General features: G+C 42.3%; 1 protein-coding gene across 1 annotated transcript; it reads right to left on the bottom strand.

Moving 5' to 3' along the window:
• Window positions 1-97: 97 nt before the first annotated feature.
• On the bottom strand, window positions 98-27,600 carry pkib (protein kinase (cAMP-dependent, catalytic) inhibitor beta). Its single transcript, XM_056581380.1, has 3 exons — window positions 27,123-27,600; window positions 2,694-2,872; window positions 98-1,197 (listed from the first exon to the last, which is right to left on the bottom strand). Exons 2-3 carry the CDS (start codon window positions 2,839-2,841, stop codon window positions 1,112-1,114), a joined length of 234 nt encoding a protein of 77 aa, XP_056437355.1. The 5' UTR covers window positions 2,842-2,872; window positions 27,123-27,600; the 3' UTR covers window positions 98-1,111.
• Between the last annotated feature and the right edge of the window lie 241 nt (window positions 27,601-27,841).

Genomic DNA, 27,841 nt, shown 5'->3' with positions numbered 1-27,841 from the left:
ACACTTTGAACTGAATTGAATTGAATAGTCTACTATGGGTATTACTGTAATACATAGGCCTAACCTACTCGATTAGGTATTACTGTAGTATATAGGCCTACTCTTTTGGGAAATGCTGTAGTTTAAAGGCTTAGTCTACTCTACTTGATATTATTAAGCGTAATGTATTATATATATTAGAATTATATATATAGCGTATAGATTATAAGATGTAAATGAACATACACACATGAACTATTTACAAACACTGGCCGATATCATAGATATGTAATCTAAAGCACAATATTTATTAGCGGCAGTCAAGATTGAAATGCATCTTTTTACAGGGTATGTGCAAATATACTGCGATGTAAAACTATACAGACTTGACATACAGATAATAATAATTCATAATGAATTTGTAAATGAATGTTGATGTACAAATCAAAACACACAAAAGGCAAAGATTTACAATGGAACACATCATTGTCAACCACAGAAGAGATAAAAGTTGTATTTTACATCACCTAATGGAATGTTTTTCAAATAAAACAACTCCCTTGTGCAATTAGAGACACTCCTGCAACTACGCAGCTGACATTCAGATAATAAATGCTTTTGGTAGCAACTCAACCCATCACACAATATACAATTCTTATAATTTTTTTCAAATGGAAAACAACCTTTTTTTCCCGAAGGACACAATTTGAATGTTTTTATCAATATCACATTGTTATCCACACAGGGGATATTAAGATTTATGGGCCACCTTGATGACCTTCATCTTTAATCTCCAACCAGCGTTATTACTAAATCATCATTGAAACTGGTGTTCTTGTCACTGTCACCGATATCACAGTTCTTAACCACTGAACGTTATCTCCCCAACTGTCTTCCAGTGACCTAATCCTGGCTGATGTTGCATAGAGACAATGAGTGGCAGTTTATCAAGTTAAGACCAGCTGGGTGTGTGTGTGTGTATGCCCTTCTTCTTCATGCCTCCCTCCTGTCGTCCGCTGGTGCGTTGTGATGAGACCGATGGCTCGACTCCAGCGTCTCCCCACATCTCCCATCAGAGGACCATTGGTCCAACATCAAGGGGGACGGGGTGATCATCACAGAGGGAGGGGCATTACTTCCCCTCTGCCTTCTCCTCCTCATCCCCGGGGCACTGTGCGGGGCAGGTGGACGGGCCCTCACCAGCTCCATCAGCGTCCTCTAAGACACACACACAGCACGATATTCATAGATGCAGAGGCTGGTGTTTACATTGAAGGGATTTTGCTGATGCTTTCATCCAAAGCGAATTACAACCATTCATGCACACATTCACAAACCGCCGGCAGAGTCAGTCAAGTTAGTCAACCAGAGTCAGGAGCAGTTAGGGTGAGGCGTCTTGCTCAGGGACACCTTGACACTCAGCTAGGAAGAGCCGGGGATCGAACTAGCAACCATCTGATTACCAGTCAACCCGCTCTGAGCTACTGTCATCCCTGTTTTGGCTCAGACACGCAGGCATAAACACAGGGACATACCCTGCATATTATTATTTAATACATCTGTCTCCATAAATGTCCATGCATAGAAGGGGTAATAAGGCATAAGGGATGAGACACATTCAGGTTCCCATGTAAAGAAATATAGATATCAAATATATAATATTGAGATATTTTTGATAACATTTAAAATAAATGTCAAAATATGTTTGCTGTTAGGCTATCATCATTAACTGAGTCCAGTCTCTTTATGAGACATTCTCGTATTATTTCTCACTAACACTAAACTAAAATGTAAGCATTCATCAGCAAGTTACTATCACTACATTTTCACGTCCGTCAATCCTCTCATCTCGTGGCGTCACTGTCTGTTGGTGTTATGCTATGATACTGGTCCAAAAAGAGTCAGGAGAAACCACACAAAGTTGTCAGTCAAAAAACGACAGTAAGGCCTTTCACAATGGTGGCCCCTTCCTCATCTGATTGGATATATAGTACAGTATAGGTTTATCTCCCTCCTCTTTTTTCGATAGATAGACTATATTGATGTGTCTACCTTCTCTGATTGGATATATATACACTATAGCTTTATCTCCCTCATCTTTTTGGATATATAGACACTATTGATGTGGCTACCTCCTCTGATTGGATATATAGACACTATAGGTTTATCTCCGTCATCTTTTTCGATTAATAGACACTATTGATGTGTCTACCTCCTCTGATTGGATATATAGACACTATAGATGTATCTTCCTACTCTGATTGGATATATAGTCTCTATAGATGTATCTACCTCATCTGATTGGATATATAGTGCACTATAGATGTGGCCTCCTCCTCTGATTGGATATATAGACACTATAGATGTGTCCTCCTCCTCTGATTGGATCGGACTGTCATGTGATGCAGTGTGCTCTTCCTGTTGTCAGTGGGTTTGTTACTCCGACCTCATGATCCTAGAGACCGAGAACCTGCTCTCACTACACTCAGTGACTGATCATGTGTCCATGCTCATATCGATGCCCAACACAGACACTTTACTGTTCAGATCTGCAACCAAGGCCTCCACTCCTGTTATGGACTCATTCTTTCACATACTTTATCAAAATATTGCAATAAAGGAACATTTAGAACAAGATGCTTTTTGAAAGGAAACGCTGTATGTGTAGTATGTCCGGCTGTAAGGAGAAAACAGACAGAGCAACATATCCGCACCCACGACTGAGAGCTCTGCCAGTTTGTTGGACAGCTCTGCGGAGCCGGACGGTCCGGCGGCGGCCCCCAGGAGGTCGGGGATGGCGTTACGTCGCCCGGTACGCGCCGTAGACGCAAAGTCTGTCACAACGGGCTCCACATCAGTCATGGCGGGCAGCTATCCTCGTAGCCTCATAGCCCTGGGAGAAACACAACACCCAACAGTTTAGAGTAGGATTATTACAAGGGTTTTTCAATTCAGCTCAATGCATATAACTAACACAGTTCGAGTGACGGAAACCCTGATAGTTCACATACGTGTTGTCCCCACCAGCATGGACTCAAACACACAGTTGGATCGATAGCCATTTCTAAATGCTGTAAGGAATTTAGCTATGCCACTCCCCTGTGCTTCATTGCTATTGAGCTGTGGGAATTCTCTTTAGGCCAAGTGTAAATCTAAGTGGTGGTGGGCACACATGTCCTGGCATGTGTGAAGTAACACGTGAACTGCACTACTTTCTTAGTGTCATTGTGTAGAAGTACCGTGGTTGTATACTATAACTGTCTGAGTTTAAACTCATCAGAATCCAACGCTGGCCAGAAAAAGCTCCCCCATCCGAACACATAGCGTTATATATAGTTGTCCCCCTTAACCCTCTTGCATGTGCCTCATAGAGCCTGTGAAGAAGAGCTTATGCTCTGTCCTTCCACCAAAACATCCTATGTTTAAGAGGATTTAATTATCATGAGGTTTCACTTCCTTATCAATGTATAAAATAGTGTAGCAAAAGGCAGTTTGCGGATGAGAGTAATTATGATGAATGGCAATGCATTCGTTCACACATCGATGGGTCATTCTTTTGGAGAGAGTTAAAAAACAAATTGTTGCAATACAACTGCACACGATAACTTAAACTAGGTTCTTAGAATTCGACTGCACAGCATAATGTTATCAAAGGCATTCTATAGGGCTTGTACATCAGAAATCATTGTGGTATAATTATATTGGCAATGCTCTATGTTTTCTATTGCCTCGAAAGAGTTGTAGTACTGTAAAATTAAATTAACATAAATACAAATATACTACAACCTATGCAACCTATTTTTCTTTCCATTTCTCACATGAGAAACGCTGCAGACCTTTCACACACAACATGTCTGTCCATAATGACCAATCTGATTGTTGTTCATTGCGATGCGACGTTGTTAAAGCCCTATATTCACCTACTGTTACGAAATGATCAGAACTTATAGTTATACTTGAAAAACTATGACCTAAGATTTACAGATGTAATAACGTATACCAATTTTTAATTGATCAAGGAATCTCAACACATGACACACTGCCCCTTTAATGCTGCATCATATGGGTCTTCCTGTGGTTCACACTGGTGGGAATGGGAACCTCCACCTTCAATGCTCGTCATATGGCTCTTCCTGTGGTTTGGACTGGTGGGACACCTCCACCAGTCTAAATGCTGCTGAAATGCTTGCATTATCTTAGAATAATAAAAATATTGAATAATGTCAGGCAATAGTAATATGCTAGCATTTCACTGCGCTGCACATTTAATAAATAAAGACCTCGAATCTTTAATACTAATGCAAATACAAGATCAATCTATCAAGGAGAAGAAAGACAGCAAGTAAAATAAGGCCTGCAGTCCTCAGATGTGTACCTGCTTAGTGCCAGTAGGGGGCAGCTCAGTGTCAGAAAAGTAGAAATCAAAATCCTTTGACGGAACAGATGTGTACGGTTAATGAAAACAAATACCTTGGAATGATATCATTATTAATTTAAAAACGAAGCTATCGAAATCAATTCAATAAAATAAATCTGCATAATGATTGTTTTAAATCCTAGGCTATGTATCTGGTATCAGAAGAAATAACTATATAGATTAATCATGTTTGTTCTTTGGTAGAGTTTAGCACACACAATCCCATTAGCGTCAATAAGGCTAGGAGAGGAATGCCTCTGTTTACAGCTAGTGATTCTACAAACAACGCATGTTTGAGTATACAAACAAAGTAAACAACCTTCTTATCCCACATCCAAACCACATCCATTCAAACCCATGCAAATCGAAACGCATGCAGACATCAACAGTGGGACGCAGTCAAATAGAAATGGCATGGAAATCCTTCCCTCCCTATTGGACCCGATGGTGACCCAACACCCAACACCCCACCCACAGACTCCTTCTAAGATTGTCCCTTTAAACAAACCTCTGTCTTTTTGTTGGCCTTGGATGGCCAGGCTATTAGTGGCATTGTGTCTGACGGAGAGAGAGCCTAGCCTGCTATTTATACACTGGATGTAATCTTGGTAGGAAATTGAGAAGCTGAGAAACCCACAACAAACATCGCAAACAGCACACACGTGAGAGATTATGCTGTGTCAGTTGAATAGGGAAAATAATAATAATGTTTCATGTATGTCATATGTTTAATGTATAATATATGTTTAATGCATGATATATGTTTATTGTATGTTATATGTTTAATGTATGGATGCTAAATGTATAATGTATGCAATAAGTTTAATGTATGTAATAAGTCTTATCACATACTGTAGTGGCGATTTGTCCTCAATAAAACAACAACTGGAATATAAAGAAAGCAAACTAAGCAGCGTAATCAAAATAGCCACTGAGGAACCAGGGGGACAAATCTTACGTAGTGTGGGCAAGGAGTCAACTGGCCAGTCGGGATTTGGGGTTTTCTGGAGGTTTATTTTCGGTGTTCGGTGTTACAAGCGAACAAAACAAATGTGCAACCGTGGGAACTTGCCAACTCCTCTCCTCTGTCTCTCTGGTACAGCTGATAAAAAACCATGACCCTTCCCAGTCTTACCTCTGCCCTTCTTCCTCTATCTATAGGTTAGACACCCGGTGTGCCACAGCTGCCCAATCATTTCAATTAACTTTAATTTATAATACAAACGAGAAAATAAACATAAAATAATCATATTATTTTATATTAAGCAAACAAACCAAATAAATGTTTTATAATTAAATCTTACAACTGAATAGTCATCGTCATGGAAACTGCCAAATAACTGCACTGAACTGTCTCCGCAGCATTCATATACCACAGGAAAGTTTGATTACATGATCAAAGCTGATCGCAGGATCCCAACGTTCCATGCCTGGACAGAGGAGACGGTAGGGGAAGGGGCCTTCATAACCCCATTACACACACATCTGAGAGAGAACGAGAATGTGTGGTGTGTGTGTGTGTGTGTGTGTGTGTGTGTGTGTGTGTGTGTGTGTGTGTGTGTGTGTGTGTGTGTGTGTGTGTGTGTGTGTGTGTGTGTGTGTGTGTGTGTGTGTGTGTGTGTGTGTGTGTGTGTGTGTGTGTGTGTGTGCCCCCAAATCGTCAGCAGACTTGCCTGTCCCAAGTTCAGATCACTCACTCACTCGGCCGCTCACCAGGCTCACAAGGTCCACAATTAAAAATGGCAAGTGTTTTAAAAAATAAAGATGGAAAAACAATTGTATCGTTACCCATTGCGACCCTTACATTTTTGGTGAGAGACGCACTTTGATGACTTTCCTTTTGGTATTTATTTCCTCCCGGATCATTTGTGTTCAAGCTTTGACTTAGACCCGAACTGTTCCCCTGGATTTTCCCATTTATCTTTATTAATACATTAAATTTCACATTTGCTGCGCTCTTCTGAAATAACAAAAAATAGAAGGGGTTACTTTATTGCTTGGGCTACCTTACACTGATCATGCTAGAGTTGACATTTTATTTTCATAAATTACATTTGTTTATCATCATATGGCTTCACAAAATAAACTAGACTAATGTTGAATTAGTATAGTTTAAGCTTTTATGCTCAAGTTGGCATTCCAAACATAGCACAAATAGCTAAATTATATATGTTGCTAATTAATCATTAGATCCACATCTCTCTTTACCGGCTGCAACTTGTGTCTGTCCTTGAAATGTCAGATGAATTAAGAAAGTCTACTATAGGAGAAGATCAAATAATGGTCAAGTATTTGAATGGCCCAAAATACATTTGAAAGAACAGACAGTAGTCCTGTTGAAGGCTCAGGTCACTAAACAGGTCTATAAAGAACAGCCAGTAGTCCTGTTGAAGGCTCAGGTCACTAAACAGGTCTATAAAGAACAGCCAGTAGTCCTGTTGAAGGCTCAGGTGAAACAGGTCTATAAAGAACAGCCAGTAGTCCTGTTGAAGACTCAGGTCACTAAACAGGTCTATAAAGAACAGCCAGTAGTCCTGTTGAAGGCTCAGGTGAAACAGGTATATAAAGAACAGCCAGTAGTCCTGTTGAAGGCTCAGGTGAAACAGGTATATAAAGAACAGCCAGTAGTCCTGTTGAAGGCTCAGGTCACTAAACAGGTCTATAAAGAACAGCCAGTAGTCCTGTTGAAGGCTCAGGTTAATTTCAAGGTACTTGGTGTGATTCAGAGATGCCTTCTCATTGCTGACGGTTTTATCCATTCAGTGAGCTGCAGCTTCATTAGTAGCCCTGGAGGGCGAGGATGCCCGGAGAGCCGATAGGACGCAATTCTTGCAGGCACTGCTTCTATCCTCTCTTTTTCTTACGGTATCCTGGGTACCAGCAACAACTGTGGTGGTGATGGACTTGTGAGATTAAGTGTGATTATGAAACAGCGCATACTAAGCTATCTAAGATGGTGGGGTATCTAGGGAGAGATACCTTCCCTATTGGACGGCTGTACCCTCTTGTCCCATCTTGCCGCTTCCTGTGATCCCTGGCCAATGTCTTTCATAACAAATGGCACAATAAATCTGCAATAACGATTAACTGCTATTAACTGCTCACAAGAAATGTTAACGTATAGGAGTTTGTCTCATTGAAGTTCAAAAATAGTGTTATTTGAACATTTTCATTTAGGTTGTAAGGTTATCAGATGGAAGTACAGTTGGAGAGGTTTAAAGAGATTTAAGACCTGCATAGATTTGCACAGTAAGAAAAGGGTTTCTTTAGGTAGAAATGGATTCAATGCACTATTATTGAGTCGGCTCCTTTTTACAGAGTCGGCTCCTTTTTACAGGTTTCACTTCCTTATCAATGTATAAAATAGTGTAGCAAAAGGCAGTTTGCGGATGAGAGTAATTATGATGAATGGCAATGCATTCGTTCACACATCGATGGGTCATTCTTTTGGAGAGAGTTAAAAAACAAATTGTTGCAATACAACTGCACACGATAACTTAAACTAGGTTCTTAGAATTCGACTGCACAGCATAATGATAGTGATTGGCTCATCCACAGCATAGTGATTGGCTCATCCATTTCCTTTATTGATTTGTTGGTGAAACAGGCCGTAAGCAGTGTTTAAATGGACCAAGGTACATCATTTATAGTGCTATAAGTACATTTTTCTTCTATATGTACTAGTGTACTGTAAGCCGTTTTTTATTATTGGGTCATGTTAGCACACTATAAGAGGGACTTATTGAAGTGTGCTTTAATTGTCATTAAAGGTACAAAAGTCTATCGGACTGTTGTATGTATATATAGCCATATAGCCATATATATTCAGCCATGTATATAGCCATAGGCATTTTTGTACCTTGACCCAGAAAGGTTGGCTGCACATTTGTAAAATTTCAGAATACAAAAATACTATTATGAGTCATTTGTATGAGTTGTAATTCTATGGTTGAAACTCCCTTTTGAATATGCTTTGGGTCAATTATATATTGTGATCAAATCCTATTGTATAAATAAAGTTTTAGGTGCTATGAGATACAATTGGACGCACTAGAACAATGCAAACATTAGCAATGCATTCAAATATACATGATTTATTATCTGTCTTGTCCATCACTTATGTTGCAACAAAGAAATTGCAATATGTCTGCTCTTGTTTTGAAGTTTCACAAATAACCAAGCAGAGACAGTGTGCTCCACAATAGGCAGGTGGACAAAATAGTGTACTGCAGGCAGTGTACAATCCTGATTGTACACTGTGCTGTGAGATACAGGCCAAAGTTTCACAACACTGTAGCATGTTAACAACCCAGACCGAGTCAGAGGGAAATAGAGAGCATGTGAGAGAGAGGGTATGAAAGACAGAGAGAGAGAGAGAGAGAGAGAGAGAGAGAGAGAGAGAGAGAGAGAGAGAGAGAGAGAGAGAGAGAGAGAAAGAGAGAGAGCGAGAGAGAGAGCTGTAGTGGATGTCATAATCATACTTTCTATTTAAAGCATTTCCGGATATATCCCTCAAGGTCTCACAAAACGCAGCCTAAGGTTCAGGGCTCTCAAACATCTACCCTTTTGTATAGATGTGTCTGTTTTTCATGTGTGTGTGTGTGTGTGTGTGTGTGTGTGTGTGTGTGTGTGTGTGTGTGTGTGTGTGTGTGTGTGTGTGTGTGTTTGTGCGTGTGCGTGTGTGTGTGTTTATGTTATCCATACTCTCTGTTCCTGGAGAATGGACCAGGGAGCAGGAGAAGGGAGCAGGAGAAGGGAGCAGGAGAAGGGAGCAGGAGAAGGGAGCAGGAGAAGGGAGCAGGAGAAGGGAGCAGGAGAAGGGATGGGAGTGGGAGGGATGAACAGTATAATGAGACCGGGGAGGCCCTGCCCATCTGTATCTGGGTTAGTAGCCCAGTGGGGCTCCAACAAGGACAAGTCAACAAGAGCAACAGGGACGTTCTAAAAGGAAAAGTCAACGACAACCACAGGGATGTTCTAAAAGGACAAGTAAACAACAACAAGGACGTTCTAAAAGGACAAGTCAACAACAACAACAACAGGGACGTTCTAAAAGGACAAGTCAACAAGAACAACAGAACAACAGACAAGTCAAGTGTTGACAAGTCAAGTGTGAGTGCCTACAGTCCAAGGGACCGAGGACCAGGGAGAAGGGACCAGGGAGAAGGGACCAGGGAGAAGGGACCAGGGACCAGGGACCAGGGACCAGGGACCAGGGACCAGGGAGAAGGGAGCAGGGAGAAGGGACAAGGGAGAAGGGACCAGAGAGAAGGGACCAGGGAGCAGGGAGAAGGGACCAGGGAGCAGGGACCAGGGAGAAGGGACCAGGGAGAAGGGACCAGGGAGAAGGGACCAAGGAGAAGGGACCAGGGAGAAGGGACCAAGGAGAAGGGAGAAGGTATAATCGTTCTCCATGTCCCTCCATGTTGGACTACCACCCTGTTCAGGCAAAAGTAACGTGGCAATGGTGAAATGCTTTAATGTCATAGACTCTAAAACTCTTGTGGAAACAGTGACACAATTAAAGCCATCCACCTGTTGCCTTGATATTGTACCTACGAACCTCTTTAAGAATGTTTTTGACTGCCAAGCAATAGACATATTGCAAATAGTTAACAACACTCTCCAAACAGGCTATTTCCCAAAAGCCGTGAATACTACAGTTATTAAACCCCTTTTAAAAAATAGATGCCTCTACTTTTGACAACTACAGACCAATATCAAATCTACCCCTCATAAGTAAATCATTGAGAAAGTCATCAGCAACTTAATCACTTCCTGACCTCAACTGGTTGCTATGACATCTTCCAATCAGGATTTCAACCTCTTCACAACACGAGACCGCCCTTATTAAAGTTGTAAACGACATCCGTCTTCACACAGACTCTGGCAAAATCTCAAAACTAATGACACTAGACCTCAGTGCTGCATCCAACACTGTAGACCATTACATATTTTTGGACAGATTAGAAAACTGGTTGGGGCATTCAGGCACAGTCTTGAACGGGTTTAGGTCCCACCAACAAAATAGGAACTACTTTGTTTCCATTGGCGACTTTGTATCAGAAGAAACCCGCGTGACATGTGGAATCCCACACGGTTCGATCTTAGGACCCTCTTTATTCAATATCTACATGCTCCCAGTGGGAGCCTCCCACTAGGACAAATCATTCAAAAAATATATATATATACATTGCTATGCCCATGACACGCAAGTCTATGTAGCGCTATCGGCCCATAGATCTGCTGTGCCAGTGCATTGAGTGAGTCAAAAACAGGTTGACTCACAAAGGTTTGCCAACCTTTCCTTCAACTAAATGAGGAAAAAGAAAACAAGATAATTGTATTTGTTGCTGAAACGGAAAAGCTTAAAGTAACTCCACACCTTCACTCTCTGTCCCTGAAAACCTCAATCAAAGCCAGAAATCTAGAGGTTATCATGGACTCAGATTTACATTTCAACAGTCACATGAAATCAGTTACAAAATCTGCCTATTTTCGCCTTAAAAACTTAGCAAAAACAAGACTTACAAAAACGTACATGCCTTTTTTCACTAGCAAGGTTGATTACTGACATGGTCTTCTTACAGGTGCTTTCTATAATGGTCTCATTAAATGAACTTTTCATACTTTGCTTTTGTTTTCTTTTACTTATTATTTCATTTTATTGTATGACGATGTTTCTATGTGAAGCTCTTTGAGTCTCCCTTGTGTATGAAAAGTGTTATCTAAATAAGTTGCCTTGCCTTGCCTCGCCTTCCTTCTTTTCAAGTCAAATTACAAACTGTAAACATATTGGCAATTAAAATTATATTTATCTACAAATGCTAGTGATCCATTGGTAAAGGTTTGCGTGAAACATAATATGAATGATGTTTTTATCTGCATATGTACAAGTTCAACCTGCATTCCCTGAATGAGAGTTGAACATCTGTATAGTCCCTAATCCAAAGTCTTCATGGTTCCTGGGATGGAAATTGTTGCCTTGGCAACGGCATTGGCAGGACTGATGACTGATCACGGGGGGCACGTGAGACACAGGGCACGTGAGAGAGAGCCAGGAAGGTGTGAGGATCACTCATACAAAGGCCATGTTGAGGTGGGTAGTTGTGTGTGTAAATAGTGCCTGAGACCCACGCCTGCAACGTAGAGAATGGAGATTGTCATAATTGTGCCACAGGTGTGAACAGTTGACAGGGAATGAACTCTGAGTAAGGCTAGCGGACACTTGAGGCGCGTCCTCTAGAGAGATTGACATGGTGCTCATTCTTTTTCTTATTAAAAATAGAACCTCCCCTCATGGCTGTGTGTGTGTGTGTGTGTGTGTGTGTGTGTGTGTGTGTGTGTGTGTGTGTGTGTGTGTGTGTGTGTGTGTGTGTGTGTGTGTGTGTGTGTGTGTGTGTGTGTGTGTGTGTGTGTGTGTGTGTGTGTGTGTGTGTGTGTGTAATCATGCCACAGGATGTTTGAATCCTGTCATTTAGGTGTTTTTTTATGGTTAGAAAGCAGCTCATGACATTTATCTTAAAATATTTTCTGATTAGAATATTCCACTCTAAAGAGACTGCTTGTGAGATCATTGTGCTAAATCAGTTGAAGGATCACTATTGACACAAACATATGCCGATATTGTGTAGGCGAGACAGAAGTGGTCGCAGAACAACAAATACATGGCCAACGTGTTGAGCTTGGAGGGAGCTGCCTTTACACTGCCTGACCGAACAATAACAGACTGTCAAGGGACAAGGAGTGTGACGTTGCACGTTTTGAGAGCTACTCTCCGGCTCTGGAAGTACGGATGGACCAGGACCCCTGCACACAAGTAATAACAGGAGCAGATGTGTGCAAATCCTTCAAAAATGATCAATCCACACAAGGCCCCTGGTCCTGATGGCATCCCGGGCCAGGCTCTCAGGATGTGTGCAGTTCAGCTGGCAGGTGTGTTTACAGCCATTTTCAACAAGTCACTGCTCCAGTCTGTGGTCCCCACATGTCTCAAAAAGTCCACCATCATTCCCATCCCCAAGAAGTCAAAAGCGTCCTGCCACAACGACCACCGCCCAGTAGCACTCACCTCCATCGTCAGGAAGTGCTTTGAGCGGTTAGTCAAATCATTCATCACCTCCTCCCTCCCTGACTCACTGGACCCCCTGCAGTTTACATACAGGGCAAACAGGTCCACAGACAACGCCATCGCCCTCACCCTCCACACTGCCCGGTCCCACCTGGACCAGAGGAACACATACAGTATGTGAGAATGCTGTTCATTGACTACAGTTCAACATTCAACCCCATTGTGCCCTCCAAGCTCGCTGTGACGCTCATGGACCTCGGGCTCAACACCTCCCTTTGTGACTGGATCCTGAGCTTCCTGACGGGCAGACCCCAGGCAGTGCGGATACCCGAACTCTGAACACCGGCGCACCCTAGGGCTGTGTGCTCAGCCCTCTCCTCTTCTCTCTGTTCACACATGACTGCGTGGCCACACACAGCTCCAACACCATCGTCAAGTTTGCTGACGACACGACCGTCATCGGCCTGATCACTGAAGGCGACGAGACGGCGTACAGAGAGGAGGTGAGAGCCCAGACATCTTGGTGCCAGGACAACAACCTCCAGCTCAACCTCAGAAAAACTAAGGAGCTGATTGAGGACTACAGGAAGCGACAGGGAGCCGGGCACGCCACCCATCACCATCAACGGGACGACAGTAGAGAGGGTTAGCACTTAGCAGTCTCAAGTTCCTCGGGGTCCACATCTGCGAGGACCTGATCTGGACTCACCACACCGACGACATCACAAAGACGGCAAGACAGCGGCTCTTCTTCCTCCGCAGGCTGCGGAGATTCAACATGGACTCCAGGATACTCGGCAACTTCTACTGGTGCACCATAGAGAGAATACTGACCAGCTGCATCACCGCCTGGTACGGCAGTTGCTCCGCCCTCAACCGTAAGAAATTACAGAGGGTGGTGAAAGCTGCCCATCACATTACCAGGACGGAGCTGCCATCTATGGAGGACCTCTACACTCAGTGCAGCAGGAAGAAGACTAACGGGATTATTAAAGACCCCCATCACCCCGGTAACAAACTGTTTCAGCTGCTCCCGTCTGGTAGACGCTACCGCAGCATCCGGTCTCGCATCACCAGACTCAGGGGCAGATTCATCCCACGGGCCATTAGACTACTGAACTCCTAAGCTACTTAGCTCACCACTATGACACTTTATAACATGCCACTTTATAACTTGCCACTTGGATAAACACGTCTGTTTACATTTTACATTTATTTCGTTTTGCATTTAGGTCCCTGCTCTCCTACTTGTGTTCCTCTTATACACTTACTTTTTATTAGGGGGCCAAGCCAACGGGTTGGAACCCTATTGTTTTTGTAATGATTTTTATTATTATTATTATCATATTTATTTATTATTATTTAAGTGTCAGCTTTCCTACTTGTGTTTCTCATATACCTTTACGGTCTCTTATTTTGCACTGTTGGAGGAGCCCAAGACTAAAGAATTTCATTGCTCTGTAATTGTTGTGCATATGACAATAAAATCATCTTGAATCTTGAATCACATGTTTTCATTGGTTCAATTGTCCCATCCCGTGGACCTACATGATTAGCTTGGCTTGAAGCAGTGTGGAGAAGATGGTGGTGGACTCAACAATAAAACAAATTATTTTCAGAGGTTTCCTTTCATTCATCAAATAAAAAATCCCGTACAGTAAGAGTCTACGCATGGGTTTTTCGAGACAGTATTCAAGGCATCCGTTTTCAGTCGTTTCTAATGATTATTAGGTGAGTGCTGCATTCAGCGCTCAACTATTGTTCTTCATAAGTTTTATTCTTTCTTTCTTATTCTCTATTAAAGGTTGCATAGGTGATTTGCTTTTTTGGCCATTTTTGCAAAATTACTTGAAATCCTTATCATAACCCGCTTACAGCCACTGAGTTAGAAGTACTGACATGAAAATTAAACTTGTCAATCATCTGTGGAACGTGCAGGGCTCGAAAAACTCCAGCCAATCATATCCATTGCCACCGAGTTTCATTGGACAGTAAGTACGTCAATCAAACGGTCGTACTGCACTCCCCCTCCCCCCCTCCCCCGCGCCCCGCGCGCGACCCCTTCGTGCAGTACTCGTGACCCAGAGCTCGTCGTGACCCAGAGCAAGCTCCTGTTTGTTGTTATCCTGCGGTATCTACTGGAACTAGTTAATCCACATTTGGACCTAGCAGTAGAAGACAATTTCCATGGCAGACAAGACGCCACAATCCCCACCACCACCACCACCACCAGCAAAGAGAAGGAAAACTCTTTTTCAGAGAGTAATTGATAATAAAAACGCTGAAAGAGAAAAACTGAAATCAAGAATAATCCTAGGCGCTGCTTTTGAACGTTGGCGGCAACTGAAGGACAGAAGGGTCTAAACCGATGCTTGTGTGGCGGTTGACCTAGTTTCAAAGTTTATACCGTTTATACTCGGTAATACCGGTGTTGAGACGAGTGTAGGCTATTACTCGGTGTGAAAATGTCCACACCGCGGCAACCCTAGTGAAAACCAGGACTTCCAATACAATTATATGAAACAAACATACATTTTCTAAAAATAGTATTGATTTATGTGACCGTTTAATGTTTATAACATCTGGTGCAACCATAGCCGCGAGAACGTATTCTCAGCAGGGGGTGCTGGAAAAAAAAACCCGGCCTGCACTAGACTCGCAACTCGTCACATTGATAAAAAAGATATATAGCAGCGCAGCTCAATTACACCAGTGCATGCGCGCACAGTTGAAAATCGATCGTTGTGTTCACTTCCTTCACACCATGGTTCACATCCAGCTGCTCACAGAACAAGTTTAGCGCACCACCGCTACCCTCACACTTTTTCATATAACCTTTTTTCAGCACTAGGACATATGAGCATTAAATAAATGCTGCGTCTCAACATGCCTTGGACAGCAGCGAGGATGACTCGCTTTGCCACGGGCCGAAACAGTTCGGAGCGACCACAGCCAGAGCGAACACAGCGGGGCAGAGGAGTGTCAGGAAGTCTTTGGTGTACACATCAGTACGGCCTATTTGCACTACTGTTTAGTGGCAATGCAGTGTTTTATTCTATGCCTTTTTATTTTCGTATATTATTTCAATTAATACAATTTATTTATTCATGAAATCAAGATCTGGGCTTCAAATCTTTTTTCCAAATATAGGTCGTATTACAATGGGGTTTGTGTTTATATTCGGACCAATACGGTACAGCGGATGCTCACATGACGTTAAGCATTTCCTGGTGCATAATGTGACGCTTCAGAACCTAAAATCCCGTTTCTCCCCGTTGATACGACAACACATAACCGGCGTTTTCAGAAATCTCCACTTTGGTTTTTAGAAATGATCGTTTTCTGTGATAAGACAGGGCCTCGGACAGGGGGTGTTGCAGCACCCCCAAAACCCCTACTTCCCGCGGTACTGGGTGCAATTTACAGCTGAATGTAGTGCCATGTTGTTAAACGAAAACCTACGCTAGCCTGGCTCGCTCTCGCGCATCTCTGTTCGCGCTCGTGCATGATTGCGCGTCCAGGTACTTGGAATGGGTGGAGTCAGAGTCAGCGTTGAAGGGGAGGGGGTAGGACCATTTGAGTTGTGTATTTTCAAAATCTGCTGGCGTTTCGCAAATCGCGTACCCAACCTTTAACTTTGGGACCTATCTCCTTCCTCAATTTTTCTCCTAGAGACTCCATTCAAATTTTAAAATATTCAGAATAGCTTGGAATTATTTTCAGATTTTTTGAATATTTTATACTTTTTTATGATATATATATTATCTTTTTTTTAACATGAAAGTCAATGGGAGGACGGCAGAGCCGTCCTCTGGTACGTCCAACTGTTTAAGACGTAACTAAATAAAATTTTCAACCGTTTACCTTCGTTCAAACCATTTAACAAATCTACACACTTGTATCTTCAATAATATCCAAACGGAATTTCGATACAATTCAGACTTTATTCAGAATCACAGTTTTAGTTTAATACCGGTGTGAGTACCAGATGTGTTCGGCTGCCAGATCGGCTCGGAGTTCCTAGATGGGCAATAATGACGCACTTCCTGTAAACGATGTCATATGCGCATGCGCGTCACTCAGTAGCTGGTGTGTCAGCGACATGTAAATGTATTCATTGCTACGAAGTAGGCTAAGTAGTTATTTAGCCGATAATTGTTCATGAGTGATGTATCTATATAGTTCTTTTCTTTGAAGTGACTTGATGACTGTTGATGACTGTTGTTTTTAACAAGCATTGATTTCGTACATCTACAAGTAAGTCATTTAATTGCTATGCAAATGTATAGAATAAATCCAAGTCATACAAATGCTTAGAATAATACCTTAAATGGTATTGGTTGGGCGATATATCGATATTTAAAATATATCGATATTTTTTCAAACGCGATATGAAACGCGACCATATCGTCAATATCGATATAATTTAATTTGCGTTGAAATTACAGCACATTTGTTCCAAATAACACCAGTTTCGAGCCGCCTGCTATTTCGTAACTCTGCTTATGTCTCTCCCGCTCTGCCTCCGGCTCAAACACACACAGTCTCTGCCTGCCCCCCCCCCTCCACTGACTCACGTCACTTTTTGAAATCGCGAAACATGAGCCGTGTTCGAAATTGTTCACTATTCATTGGGTCTTTTAAGTGCACTATATTGTGCATGAAATTAACCACTGAGAATTTGAACACCACTACAAAATGGCGAGCACCCTATATAGTGCACTATATCCGTGATAGGGAACGATTTCGAACACAGCTATGGAGTCCGCCTGCACAAGCAGCTCCGAGGAGCTTGTTTGCAAGCGAAAGACCAATGGCTCCATAGTATGGAAATGGTTTGGATATAAGGTGCCTGACGAATTACAAAATCACGTAATTTGTAGAGAGTGCTTAAAAACTGTCGCAACCTAAGGGTTGCCATTCTGTGCATAATATTCCGGAGGTGCACACAGCTTTTGGCCGTGATATTATATATTATAATGTTCTCAAATACGAGGCGCAGGCAGTGTCTAGTCCACGGTTTATTCAACCATCAAACTGTATTAAATTCTGAACGGTAGGAATAGTAATTGTAAATCGAAACGGTAGGTAGGTAGGCTATAGTAATAACGGTAACTCCACAGTAACTTCAAGGTTTCTCACTCCGCGAGACCCAAACATAAAACATTAAAGGTCCCATGACATGAAAATCTCACTTTATGAGGTTTTCTAACATAAATATGAGTTCCCCTAGCCTGCCTATGGTCCCCCAGTGGCTAAAACTTGCGTTTGGTGTAAAACGAGCACTAGCTGTTCTGCTCGCCTTTGAAAAAACGGAGGCTCAAGCGCGCTGATTTGGAATGTCTTTAGGTTTATCACAAAGCATCTAAGCTCCTCCCCTTACTCTGCCTGGCCCGCCCAGAGACGTTGGCCCGCCAATGAGACACGACCGTGCGAGCGCCACGTGTGTGTGAATACACACACTTTAACGCAAGTGTTTCTTGTCGGTTCTTTGGCGTCTCTTGTATTTCCACAACGAGACTGTAGTGGGGGTTATCTGAGCCATGGTTGAGAAGGAATTGGGGGGAAAGGAACTTTGGCTTTGACTCGCTGAAGTACATGAACTGCGACATGCCTCCCGTGTGTTCTAGAATATTTACAGAACACAGCTAAAGGCTATGTGCGCCACATCCACTGTAAACAGAGCGCATGGTACCGTGGCTGCTAGCTGCTCAGGGCTACAGACAGACACCAAAACAGCGCATTTGGGGGAAGCTCAATGTGCGACTGGCTCGGAGTGGCTGTAACTCTGCACCACGGCAGAATTTCGGGAACGTCTTTGAATACTGTGTTAGTTGCCCACTAATACCTATATTAAAGAATACATAAAATAGCATGTCATGAGACATGACATGCAACGCCCCCCCCACGCAGTCGTTACGGTTCATAATATTTCGGAGGCGCACAAAGCTTTTGGCCGTGATGTTATATATTATAATGTTCTCAAATACGAGGCGAAGCAGTGTCTAGTCCACGGTTTATTCAACCATCAAACTCTATTAAATTCCGAATGGTAGAAATAGTAATATCAAATCTGCGCGCGGAGAGCGCCGCCGCCCCCCCCCCCCCCCCCCCCCCTCGACAAATATCGATATTTATCTTAAATCGATATTCTGCTTGAAGATATCGAGATATGACTTTTGGTCCATATCGCCCAGCCCTAGTATTGGTATTAAAATGCATTTAATCAGTCCTTCAAAAGTCTTAAAAATACCAATACATTGGGATTGGGATTTTGTCAGACCTTTTTTTCTCATGTTGTTATTTATAAATCCCCAAAGAAATCCCTCAAAAATGCATCTCACATTTACACCTTAGTCAGTTAGTTCAGTATGGCATTTAATGTGGTTTTAGAAATTCAAGTCTGAGTCTATGACTACACCACGATTTATTTATTGGTGTGTGCTTTCTAACATAACAGCTGTGCACTGACATTTAATTGTTCATCCCTTGCACCAACGACCATTACTTCAGTTTTTTCATTGTTCAATTGAAGAGAATTTTGGCACATCCAGTGATTTAAGTAGTTATTTAGCTGTGGATAAAGAGCTTTTTCAATGATCTTGCTTAAAAATGTTAAGTTAGGTATGGCTTGATGACTGTTGTTTTCAGAGCCTGTGGGAATACACCTGTGCGATATCGCCACTGCAGGCCACATGAATAAAAAAATATATAATAATATACAAATATGTCAGTATTTTACAGATGTTTGTTAAATTATAGAGCAAAGATACCCCTAGTGGACACGAGGAAAATGTATCATTTTTTATTGTTATTAGTTGTATAGGCAAGGATACAATTCATTCATCTGGAAAATCATAAAAAAAAAAAAAAAAATCAAGGAATAGGATGAATATCTAATATGAAAACATTCATGAATTCAACCTCAATTCACCATGGGATCTAGACATGCAGTTTTTTATGGATTGACATTTAGCTGTTCCTCAGTGGTATCAATGTATTTTCTTATTTATTCTGTTTTGTATGAGCAAATAAAATCTCATCAATCATATGACCAAGTTCTTCATTTCAATTAATAGAAACTAGAAAAATACTGTCTTAATATCTAACTTTAACAATGCCAATCCTTACTTACATATGTGAAATAAAAACATGCATTCATCAGTGCTTTTAGACATGATTCCAATGGCTTTGTGAGAGAACGGGCTCCGTTCAATGAAATCAAAACCAAAACTGATTGAGCACCGTTTATAAACAACCCTTCCGGGTTTTGTCCGTTGGCTTGTGTCGATACGTCAAGTGTCGAAGGAGCGTGATGACGTTCAGGCAGTGTTGCCAGATTGGGCGGGTTTTCCCACTCTATTTACCTTATTCCGCCACGCCCCTTTTTAAATGTAATTGTCTTCCGCTTTGTGTTGAAACTTCCGGGTCGGCTAGCTACGGCTACATAGCTACATTGAAATACCCGGCCACCCGAGGTTAATGAACTCCACGAGTGGGTGGATGACATGCGGCGGTGGCCTCAGGTGTCATATGGGGATATTTTCAATTATTACCCGCGGCTTCTACATGCAAGTACAAATTGGCTTGTTCTGCACAAAGCTAAAGGCATGCAAGTTACTGATTTGGTCTCATTCAAAACAGGCAATGCTTCACATCCCATATGATGAGGCTTTCTGTGCAAAGACTGTGGCTAGAGCATTCTATTTCAGAGACATGCTTCCTTTTGTTTCAGACGAGTATAATGAAGGTCGCCTGTTGCTCTGTGAGCGTTATATTTAGTTATGCAAATTATTACTTTATACTACTTATCTACTTGTACATATTTTAATTATTTGTATATATTAATGGCTATTGTTTTTAATGTAATTAGTTTTTAGTATTATGTCAAAGCATTAACTCAAACATCAAAGGATTTAGCAAATACCTCAAATGTGTGAAGTTTATTTTATTGACCCTCTCTGACAGACATCATGTTTGTGAATAAAAATACAGATATTAGTTAAAGTTTGTTATAGATTTGTAAAAATGAACAATATAAACAAGAGAAAATATTTAACCATGTAACCATTACAACTGATTTAACATAACTGATTGAACATCTTATTCCTCATCTTCTTGTATAATGTCCCCACGAAGATTACGTAGACCTGCTCAGACTGTCAGAATCTTGTCAAATTTCGGGGCAAGGTTAATGGACACTGTTTGAGAGACTATTCTGTAGTTCTTCAGGCGGCGTATGACCCTTTCACGTTGGCTATGCGCCTCGTGTTGATGGTGTCTTCTTCGGACAAGGGAAGGCCTCTTCTGGTGAAAGCTGGAAGGACGAGCTTGACTTTACGTTCAAACAGAAGATCTTGGATAACAAATCCTCGGTCAGCCATCACCTGGACGCAGATACTCCCGAAACCCTGAGTTGGCTGTGATGAACTTGTCACTGCATCTCCCACCATATGCTGGAGAGATGAACCTAATCAAACCCCATGGTGCAATAGCTATGAGGAACTTGATTGCATTATGTCCATTGTAATGACTGTAAGACTCCTCTTGAGTACAGATTGTGAGCCTTCTGAAGAGGGGTCTCAGAACATTCGATTACACTTGTGGTTAATGGATAATGTTCCTTGAAGCTCTGTGGCATCGTTGCCTGGGTCGTCTTCCTGGGCAGCCATGGAACATAGCACCTCATCTTCTCCTCCATGAAGTCCAGCCACTGAGAGATTTTCCTACTGACCACAGCCTGAGACACCCTCTCTGCGATGTCGTCCTGCAATAGGTTCAGCCGGAGCTTCATCAGGGTCATCAACAGTTGATCCTTGGGATGTAGCTGAGAGATGCTGCATCCTTCTTTCAGGTCATCGGATTAAGCCTCAAAGGCATCCACTGACAACCCAGTGTACAGTAGACACAGCCGATCATTCCGGAGAAGTTCCGTGTGTACAAGATGTTGTTCAGGACACTGTGTTGCCTGGTCATGGAGGAGAGGACAATGGAGTGAGTCACTGACAGCATAAATGTGATCTTCCGTGAATGTATACTTCCCCTGTGTAGAAGCATCACGGTGTGTCATCCCATCAGTCTCCTGGATTGCAGAGCTGGTTGAGGGTCCTGTAGAAATAACAGACATCAGTAAGTTATCAACGATAAGGTTAATCATTTTGCTGCCTTTCAACATAGCCAGTCTTGGACATCAAATTAGAATGCCTCGACCTGATCTTATCTTTTAATGCTGTTCATTTGTTGAGGTCAAGCCAAGGCATAGTTACGGGTATATGCTGATCATACTCATTAGACGCAAGCTGGCTAACGACTAGCGATATTGATATCTGTTAGTGCTAAAATGTTATCTTACCTTGGAGCCTCACAAGCATCCGACAAGCCTTTTTCGCTGGAGGAATAACATATCCCAACCATTTCTCGGGGTATGGGTGTTGGTCTGATGGTCTGCCGTCCACAAAATTAAAAGAACAGAGTAGGATTTTTTCGGAGGGTTCTTCAAATGTAGCGCCTTTAGCCACATACGCCGGTCCTCATCGCATCGTATTGTTGCAAGGACACCCGTCTTTTATTCGAGTTGTTATGGCAGCCCCGCACGGAACAAATAATGCTGGTCATCTTGACTAAAATTGCTAATGTATTGTGCCACTCTACGATAACGGACAGAGTTGCTCAACCGGAAGATAGAACACAAAACAGAACCAATATGGCAGTTTTGTTTACGCGCGGAATAAGGTGAATTGAGATAATTTTACACACACACACACACACACACACACACACACACACACACACACACACACACACACACACACACACACAGTGCAGGGCAATACATTTGACGTTTAAGATTCTTTAGTTCAATTCATTTTACATTTCTGCATTTTTAGCAATGCTTTGTGCTTTTCATTCAGCGGTAACTTTATTTGTTTCCAGCCATTTACTTTTTCTTCAATGGTGTACATGTTTACATTGTTTACTCCATTTAGACTTTAGAATTTTTGTTCAAATCCCTTCCCTTGATTTAAGCCATTTAAGATTTCTTTATGTCTTCATTTATTTGGCTTTATTAAAAAATATTTTCAACCTCACAATGTACTACAGCACTCACTGCATTTTCTGCAGGAAGTGCATTTTCTAGTTTAAATTTATGAAGATTCAGTCATAATAACTAAATCAATTCTATTTTACCCCCCCAAAAAATTAACAGCAATCAAGGATTCCCCTGAGTCTCTGAGATCCTATCTATCCTGGGCCCCGTTTCCCGATAACGATGGATCTTCGCTCGTACGATCATTCTCCCGATGGATCTTGCGATCCATCGATAATTTCTTTGGAGCGTTTCCCGAAACTCCTCTTAACGTGAACGCGCATTCGCTGCACTCACAACGTCGTAGGATTGTAACTGTCTACTGACACGGTGCTGAAATGGGCTCCGTAGGAGGGGGAGACGCAGGAATGTCGCAGGAAAATTGTGTTAAAAAGGGTTAAAATATATCCCCATCAAGGACAACAGCAGAGTAGCCTACGAAAAAAATAGACTGCAATTATATGAATGCTAAAGACATTAAAACACAATTGATTAGGCTGAAACCGACATATATCAGTCCTAATCCTGAATGCACTGTGCGTTTCACGGCATTTTCCCCCCTGAAATAATTCCATATGACAAAAAATTAAAAATAGCTTGTGTGACAACTACATTTATCTTAATGGGCTGATTTCTGAAACATGCTTTGCGCAGCAAAGAGAGCCGACTTAATCTGATTCCGCATAAGGGTTTCCTTGATTGATCATTTGATTGGCTATAAAAGCCCCTCCGGAAATAGGGTAAGGTATGTATTGATGAGGAATACAACGAAGCCCACCATCTGGCCCGGTGCATCGTTGAGCGCACGATCGGGAGGTGGAAGTTGCGCTTTAGATGCCTTCACAGGTCAGGCGGAGGGCTCCAGTTTTCGCCGGCCAAGTCATGTGCCGTGATATGTGTGACGGCTATGTTGCACAACATTGCAGCTAAGGCTGGGGTGGCATTGCTTGAACCGGAGGGCGCTGAGGACGATGACGACGAGGAAGATTGGTGTGAGGACGGCCTCCCTCATAACTACGCGGCTGGTTTTCATGCGCGTCGAAGAGTGATTGAGACTTTTTTTTAACCCCCTCCACCCTCCCACATGTCACTAAACATTCCCGTCAACGTGACCAATCCCCACCATATCCCAGCCTTTTGCCTGCTCCTTTGCTTGGTTTTTATAATTTATTCTATTTCTTTATTTTTAATTTATTTTATTTTTTTTAATTTAATTTTATTTTTTACATCATTTTATGCTACGTTTTATGAGTAGCCTATGTCAGTCTGCACAAATCCCCCCACTTTCTCTCACACATTTTGAGTGCCCTGCCTGCGCAAACATTTTCTGGACTGTCCCGTTTTATTTTGGCCATTTTAACATCTTTGTTAATAAATTAATTCATAATCTTTATTAATTACCAAACTAAGAACATAAAGGCGCAATGCGTTTTAATGAAAAACGCATCCAATAGACGGAATGTCCAATGGCGTCGCCACTGAGGCTATAGCTGACGATGCTCTTAGTGTCCTACGAGTACCTACGAGCACCCCTGGAGTACTCGTTAGCTACGAGCGTTTTCAAGACGTTCGTTCCCCACGATGCTTTCGGGAAACGCGGTGAAAACTCTACGATGCCCTTTCGACGCACTTCACGATCCACTTAGGCTAACGACGCTTTCGGGAAACGGGGCCCTGGTCCAGATCCTACTGCTCCTACCTGTTGTTTACGGCTACATACTAGCTTACCAGCTGTTTACTGCTACATCTTACTTTACTATTTGTTTACTGATACATCCTATCTTAGTTAGCTGTCTACTACTACATCCTAACTTACTAGTTGTTTACTGCTACCTCCTACCTTCCTAACCTCTTTACTACTATATCCTACCTTACTAGTTGTTTACTGCTACATCCTACCTTCTTAACCTCTTTACTGGTACATCCTACCCCACTAGATGTTTACTGCTACATCCTACTCGACTAGTTGTTTGATGCTATTGCAATCCAAACTAAATGTCAGCCGATATTCTCTCAGCAAAAGGTTAAAGGGATTACTCAGCTTTATAATCTGATCAAGCGCATCTTTTGTAGTGTATGGTAAGTATATGGGGATATTTAATGTTTCAAGGGGCATCGTGTGTGTGTGTGTGTGTGTGTGTGTGTGTGTGTGTGTGTGTGTGTGTGTGTGTGTGTGTTTGTGTGTTTGTGTGTGCGTGTGTGTTTCCAGATTTATTGTGTTACCGTAACGCAGCTTGTCGTGATTTATATTTTATAGGACTAGCATGAAGCTGCAGCAGAACCTTGGCCCAAAGGTCACATCAGACGCCAAATCAAAGTGTGCTCTCCAACATTTTCTCTAGTTAAAGGATTGGTGAAATATAGACACCATTATTTCACCAAAATATTCAGTGTTGGGTTCTTCTTGTATCTGTCTAGCTGGGCTATAATATAATTGTAGGTGCAACTTGCAAAATAATATCACGGATTGTTTTTTAAAAGCGGGATGTTCAGAGTGTAGTGATACATGACAGTATGTTTACCTTGAAAAACAATCGTGAAAAGTATTGAACCATTAGTCATGTTAATTTTGAAACTGGACTTTTTCTGTGAACCAACCAATACCTTCAACCATGGTTAAGAGGTAATACAGCCCGGTCCTGCCAAGTTATGAACTTCCCTTATAGCCCAGCTGCCAGCTTTGTGTTTGCGTGTGCATGTGTGTGTTTGTGTGTGTGTGCGTCTGAACCTTTCTAGCAGAAGGCAGGAATACACACACACACACTCAGCCAGTTAATCCTCAATACACTTACACATATTTATTTGGAAGAAAACTTAGAAAATGTAGACAGAATGAGAGTTATTTTGTGTGTGTGTGTGTGTGTGTGTGTGTGTGTGTGTGTGTGTGTGTGTGTGTGTGTGTGTGTGTGTGTGTGTGTGTGTGTGTGTGTGTGTGTGTGTGTGTGTGTGTGTGTGTGAGTGAGTGAGTGAGTGAGTGAGTGAGTGAGTGAGTGAGTGAGTGAGTGAGTGAGTGAGTGAGTGAGTGAGTGAGTGAGTGAGTGAGAGAGAGAGAGAGACTACTGAACACTACCGGAAGGGCAGCTGAGTGTGCATTGAGTGAACTGGGTCAAGGCAACAGGATGCCTAATAATGGACAGGATCCCTTGTGGGATCAATCAATGGAGAGTAGCATAGAGCCTGTCTGTGTGTTTTTTTGCTTGACTTTAAAAATTAATTGTATAAAAGGTTCAACACTGTGAAAGGCCATGGTAGAAATGGTTGCCATGTCAACAGGTACCTCACACCGTGTACCTTCTTCTTTCATCTACATGATGAGCCTGGTGGTTGCCAAGCAACCACAGGACATCATTGTTCAAAAGCCTCCTATGACACTACATTTCTACTGATGTGCTATTCCAACTTCTCTCACAGTTTTAGTTCGCCTGTTGCTCTTAATGCTGACAGAATCGATGTTCACAAGACCTACACCTGTGGTATTGCATATGGCTAAGCATGTGTTGTAAGCTGCACACAGTGACAGAATCCAATATATTGTTGCCTTGCCTGAGGAAGAGGCAGCCGTGATGGTGTGTCAATTTTTCCATCATAAAACTAACTTCATCGTGCTTCTCTGTGGAGATGGACGCTTTGGAAACTTTGGTATTAAGGCCCTGTCACATCTGAAACCTATTCTAATATACCTGATGATAATCTTATAAATACTAATAAAAGTAATTTTACTACTACTAATAATAATAATATATAATAACACTAATAATGATAACAGCAACAACGATAATCATAATATATTGATGATTATTCGACCACAAGGGGGGCCTCACCTCCGGACAATATGATCTCCAAAGAAAAAAAGACTGTTGTTGACATTGATAAAGAACGAAACACACTAAAGGCTTTGGTTTATTGGACGCAAAATACCAACAATGAAGGACAATGCAAGGATGGTGTACAATATCCCTTGACTATCATACATTATATATGATAGTCTCTCGTTTTAATTTTTTATGCTGCACGACGGGGAGGTAGGAACACCTGGGTCTGAACGACAAGTGGGGTAGGACCACCTGGGTCTGCACGACTGGGAGCGGGGGGGGGGTAGGACCACACGACAGTGGGTGTGCACGAAGTAACGAGAAGGACGTATCGGTTTCCGATTCCCCGTTTAGGAGGATGTGTCCAGGTGGCCACAGACCAAAGCCACTCGGGACAATAGGGACGCACGTCCTCTGAGATCCTCAGGCTTTCTTTAAACCACTGTAATCTCCTTAGATGGTGTGTTATCGGTGGCCTACTGCCTGAATCACGACTGCAATTTAAATCGAGCGGTGAAGGTTTTGGTTGATTTACGCTTTTTGCCCTCCGACCGACCACAGCCAGTCCTTCAGATGAGATAATGCACTCAGTAGACCTTGCCGTGGGCTGCCCTCTCAGCGGTGTATGATTGTACTACAGCCGCTCATGCTGCCCCACTGGAGAGATCCAATGTATCCGCAAAAAGGACGAATAGCCCCACACACATCACTCACCCTGCGGATGATTTACATCATAAAGGATGAGGCATGACTTACCCAACGAGTCGAGTGAACGTCTACAAAGGGACATAGGTCGATGTTGCGGTGAAGGAATCCCGTGATCAGCTATCCTGGTGTGGGACTGGCTGAGAGCAGCCCGTCGACATTGTAATCTCTCCCTTCCTCCCCAGTCCCCAGGGAGGACGGGACGACCTACTCAGCCTTGATAACAGCGACACCACGTGGTGACAATGAGTACTGCAGATGATACTCTATCCTCACGTGGAAAACGATGTGATGATGCCAGGGAAAACACACCATGCAGCAGATTCGTCCCTCTGTAACAGCCCGTGTAAAATAGGTTAGACTGTCGTACAGGTATGTCAGTGTCAAAACATCTCTAGAACTTGATTATTGTTTTAAATCAGCAGCCCGTCCATATCCTAGCCGTCCTATCCCTGCTCCGGCTGCGGGTAGAGGTATGGGATATTCTATTTGGATATAAATATTTGGATAGTGCGTGTTTATTTTCAGGCAGACAGGGATGTCGAAATTATGAAACTGCGGAAGCTGGTCGTTTCAGGAGCGCACACACACTCCACAGCGCCCTCCTGCGGTCATTTCTCATAAAGGAAGCAAGTTGATTGCAAACGTGCAATACTAAAAAAAATCCTCGTCATGTGCCGTGGTGACTCCTTATCAATAACATATATTACCCTACACTAGAAAATCAGGTAGACATTTTTTTTTAGGATATGAGTGTAAATTCATCTCTT

This window comes from Gadus chalcogrammus, chromosome 21 (assembly GCF_026213295.1).
Source record: "Gadus chalcogrammus isolate NIFS_2021 chromosome 21, NIFS_Gcha_1.0, whole genome shotgun sequence".
In the NCBI taxonomy this organism is placed as follows: domain Eukaryota; kingdom Metazoa; phylum Chordata; class Actinopteri; order Gadiformes; family Gadidae; genus Gadus; species Gadus chalcogrammus.
This window is presented reverse-complemented; position numbering and strand designations above follow the sequence as displayed.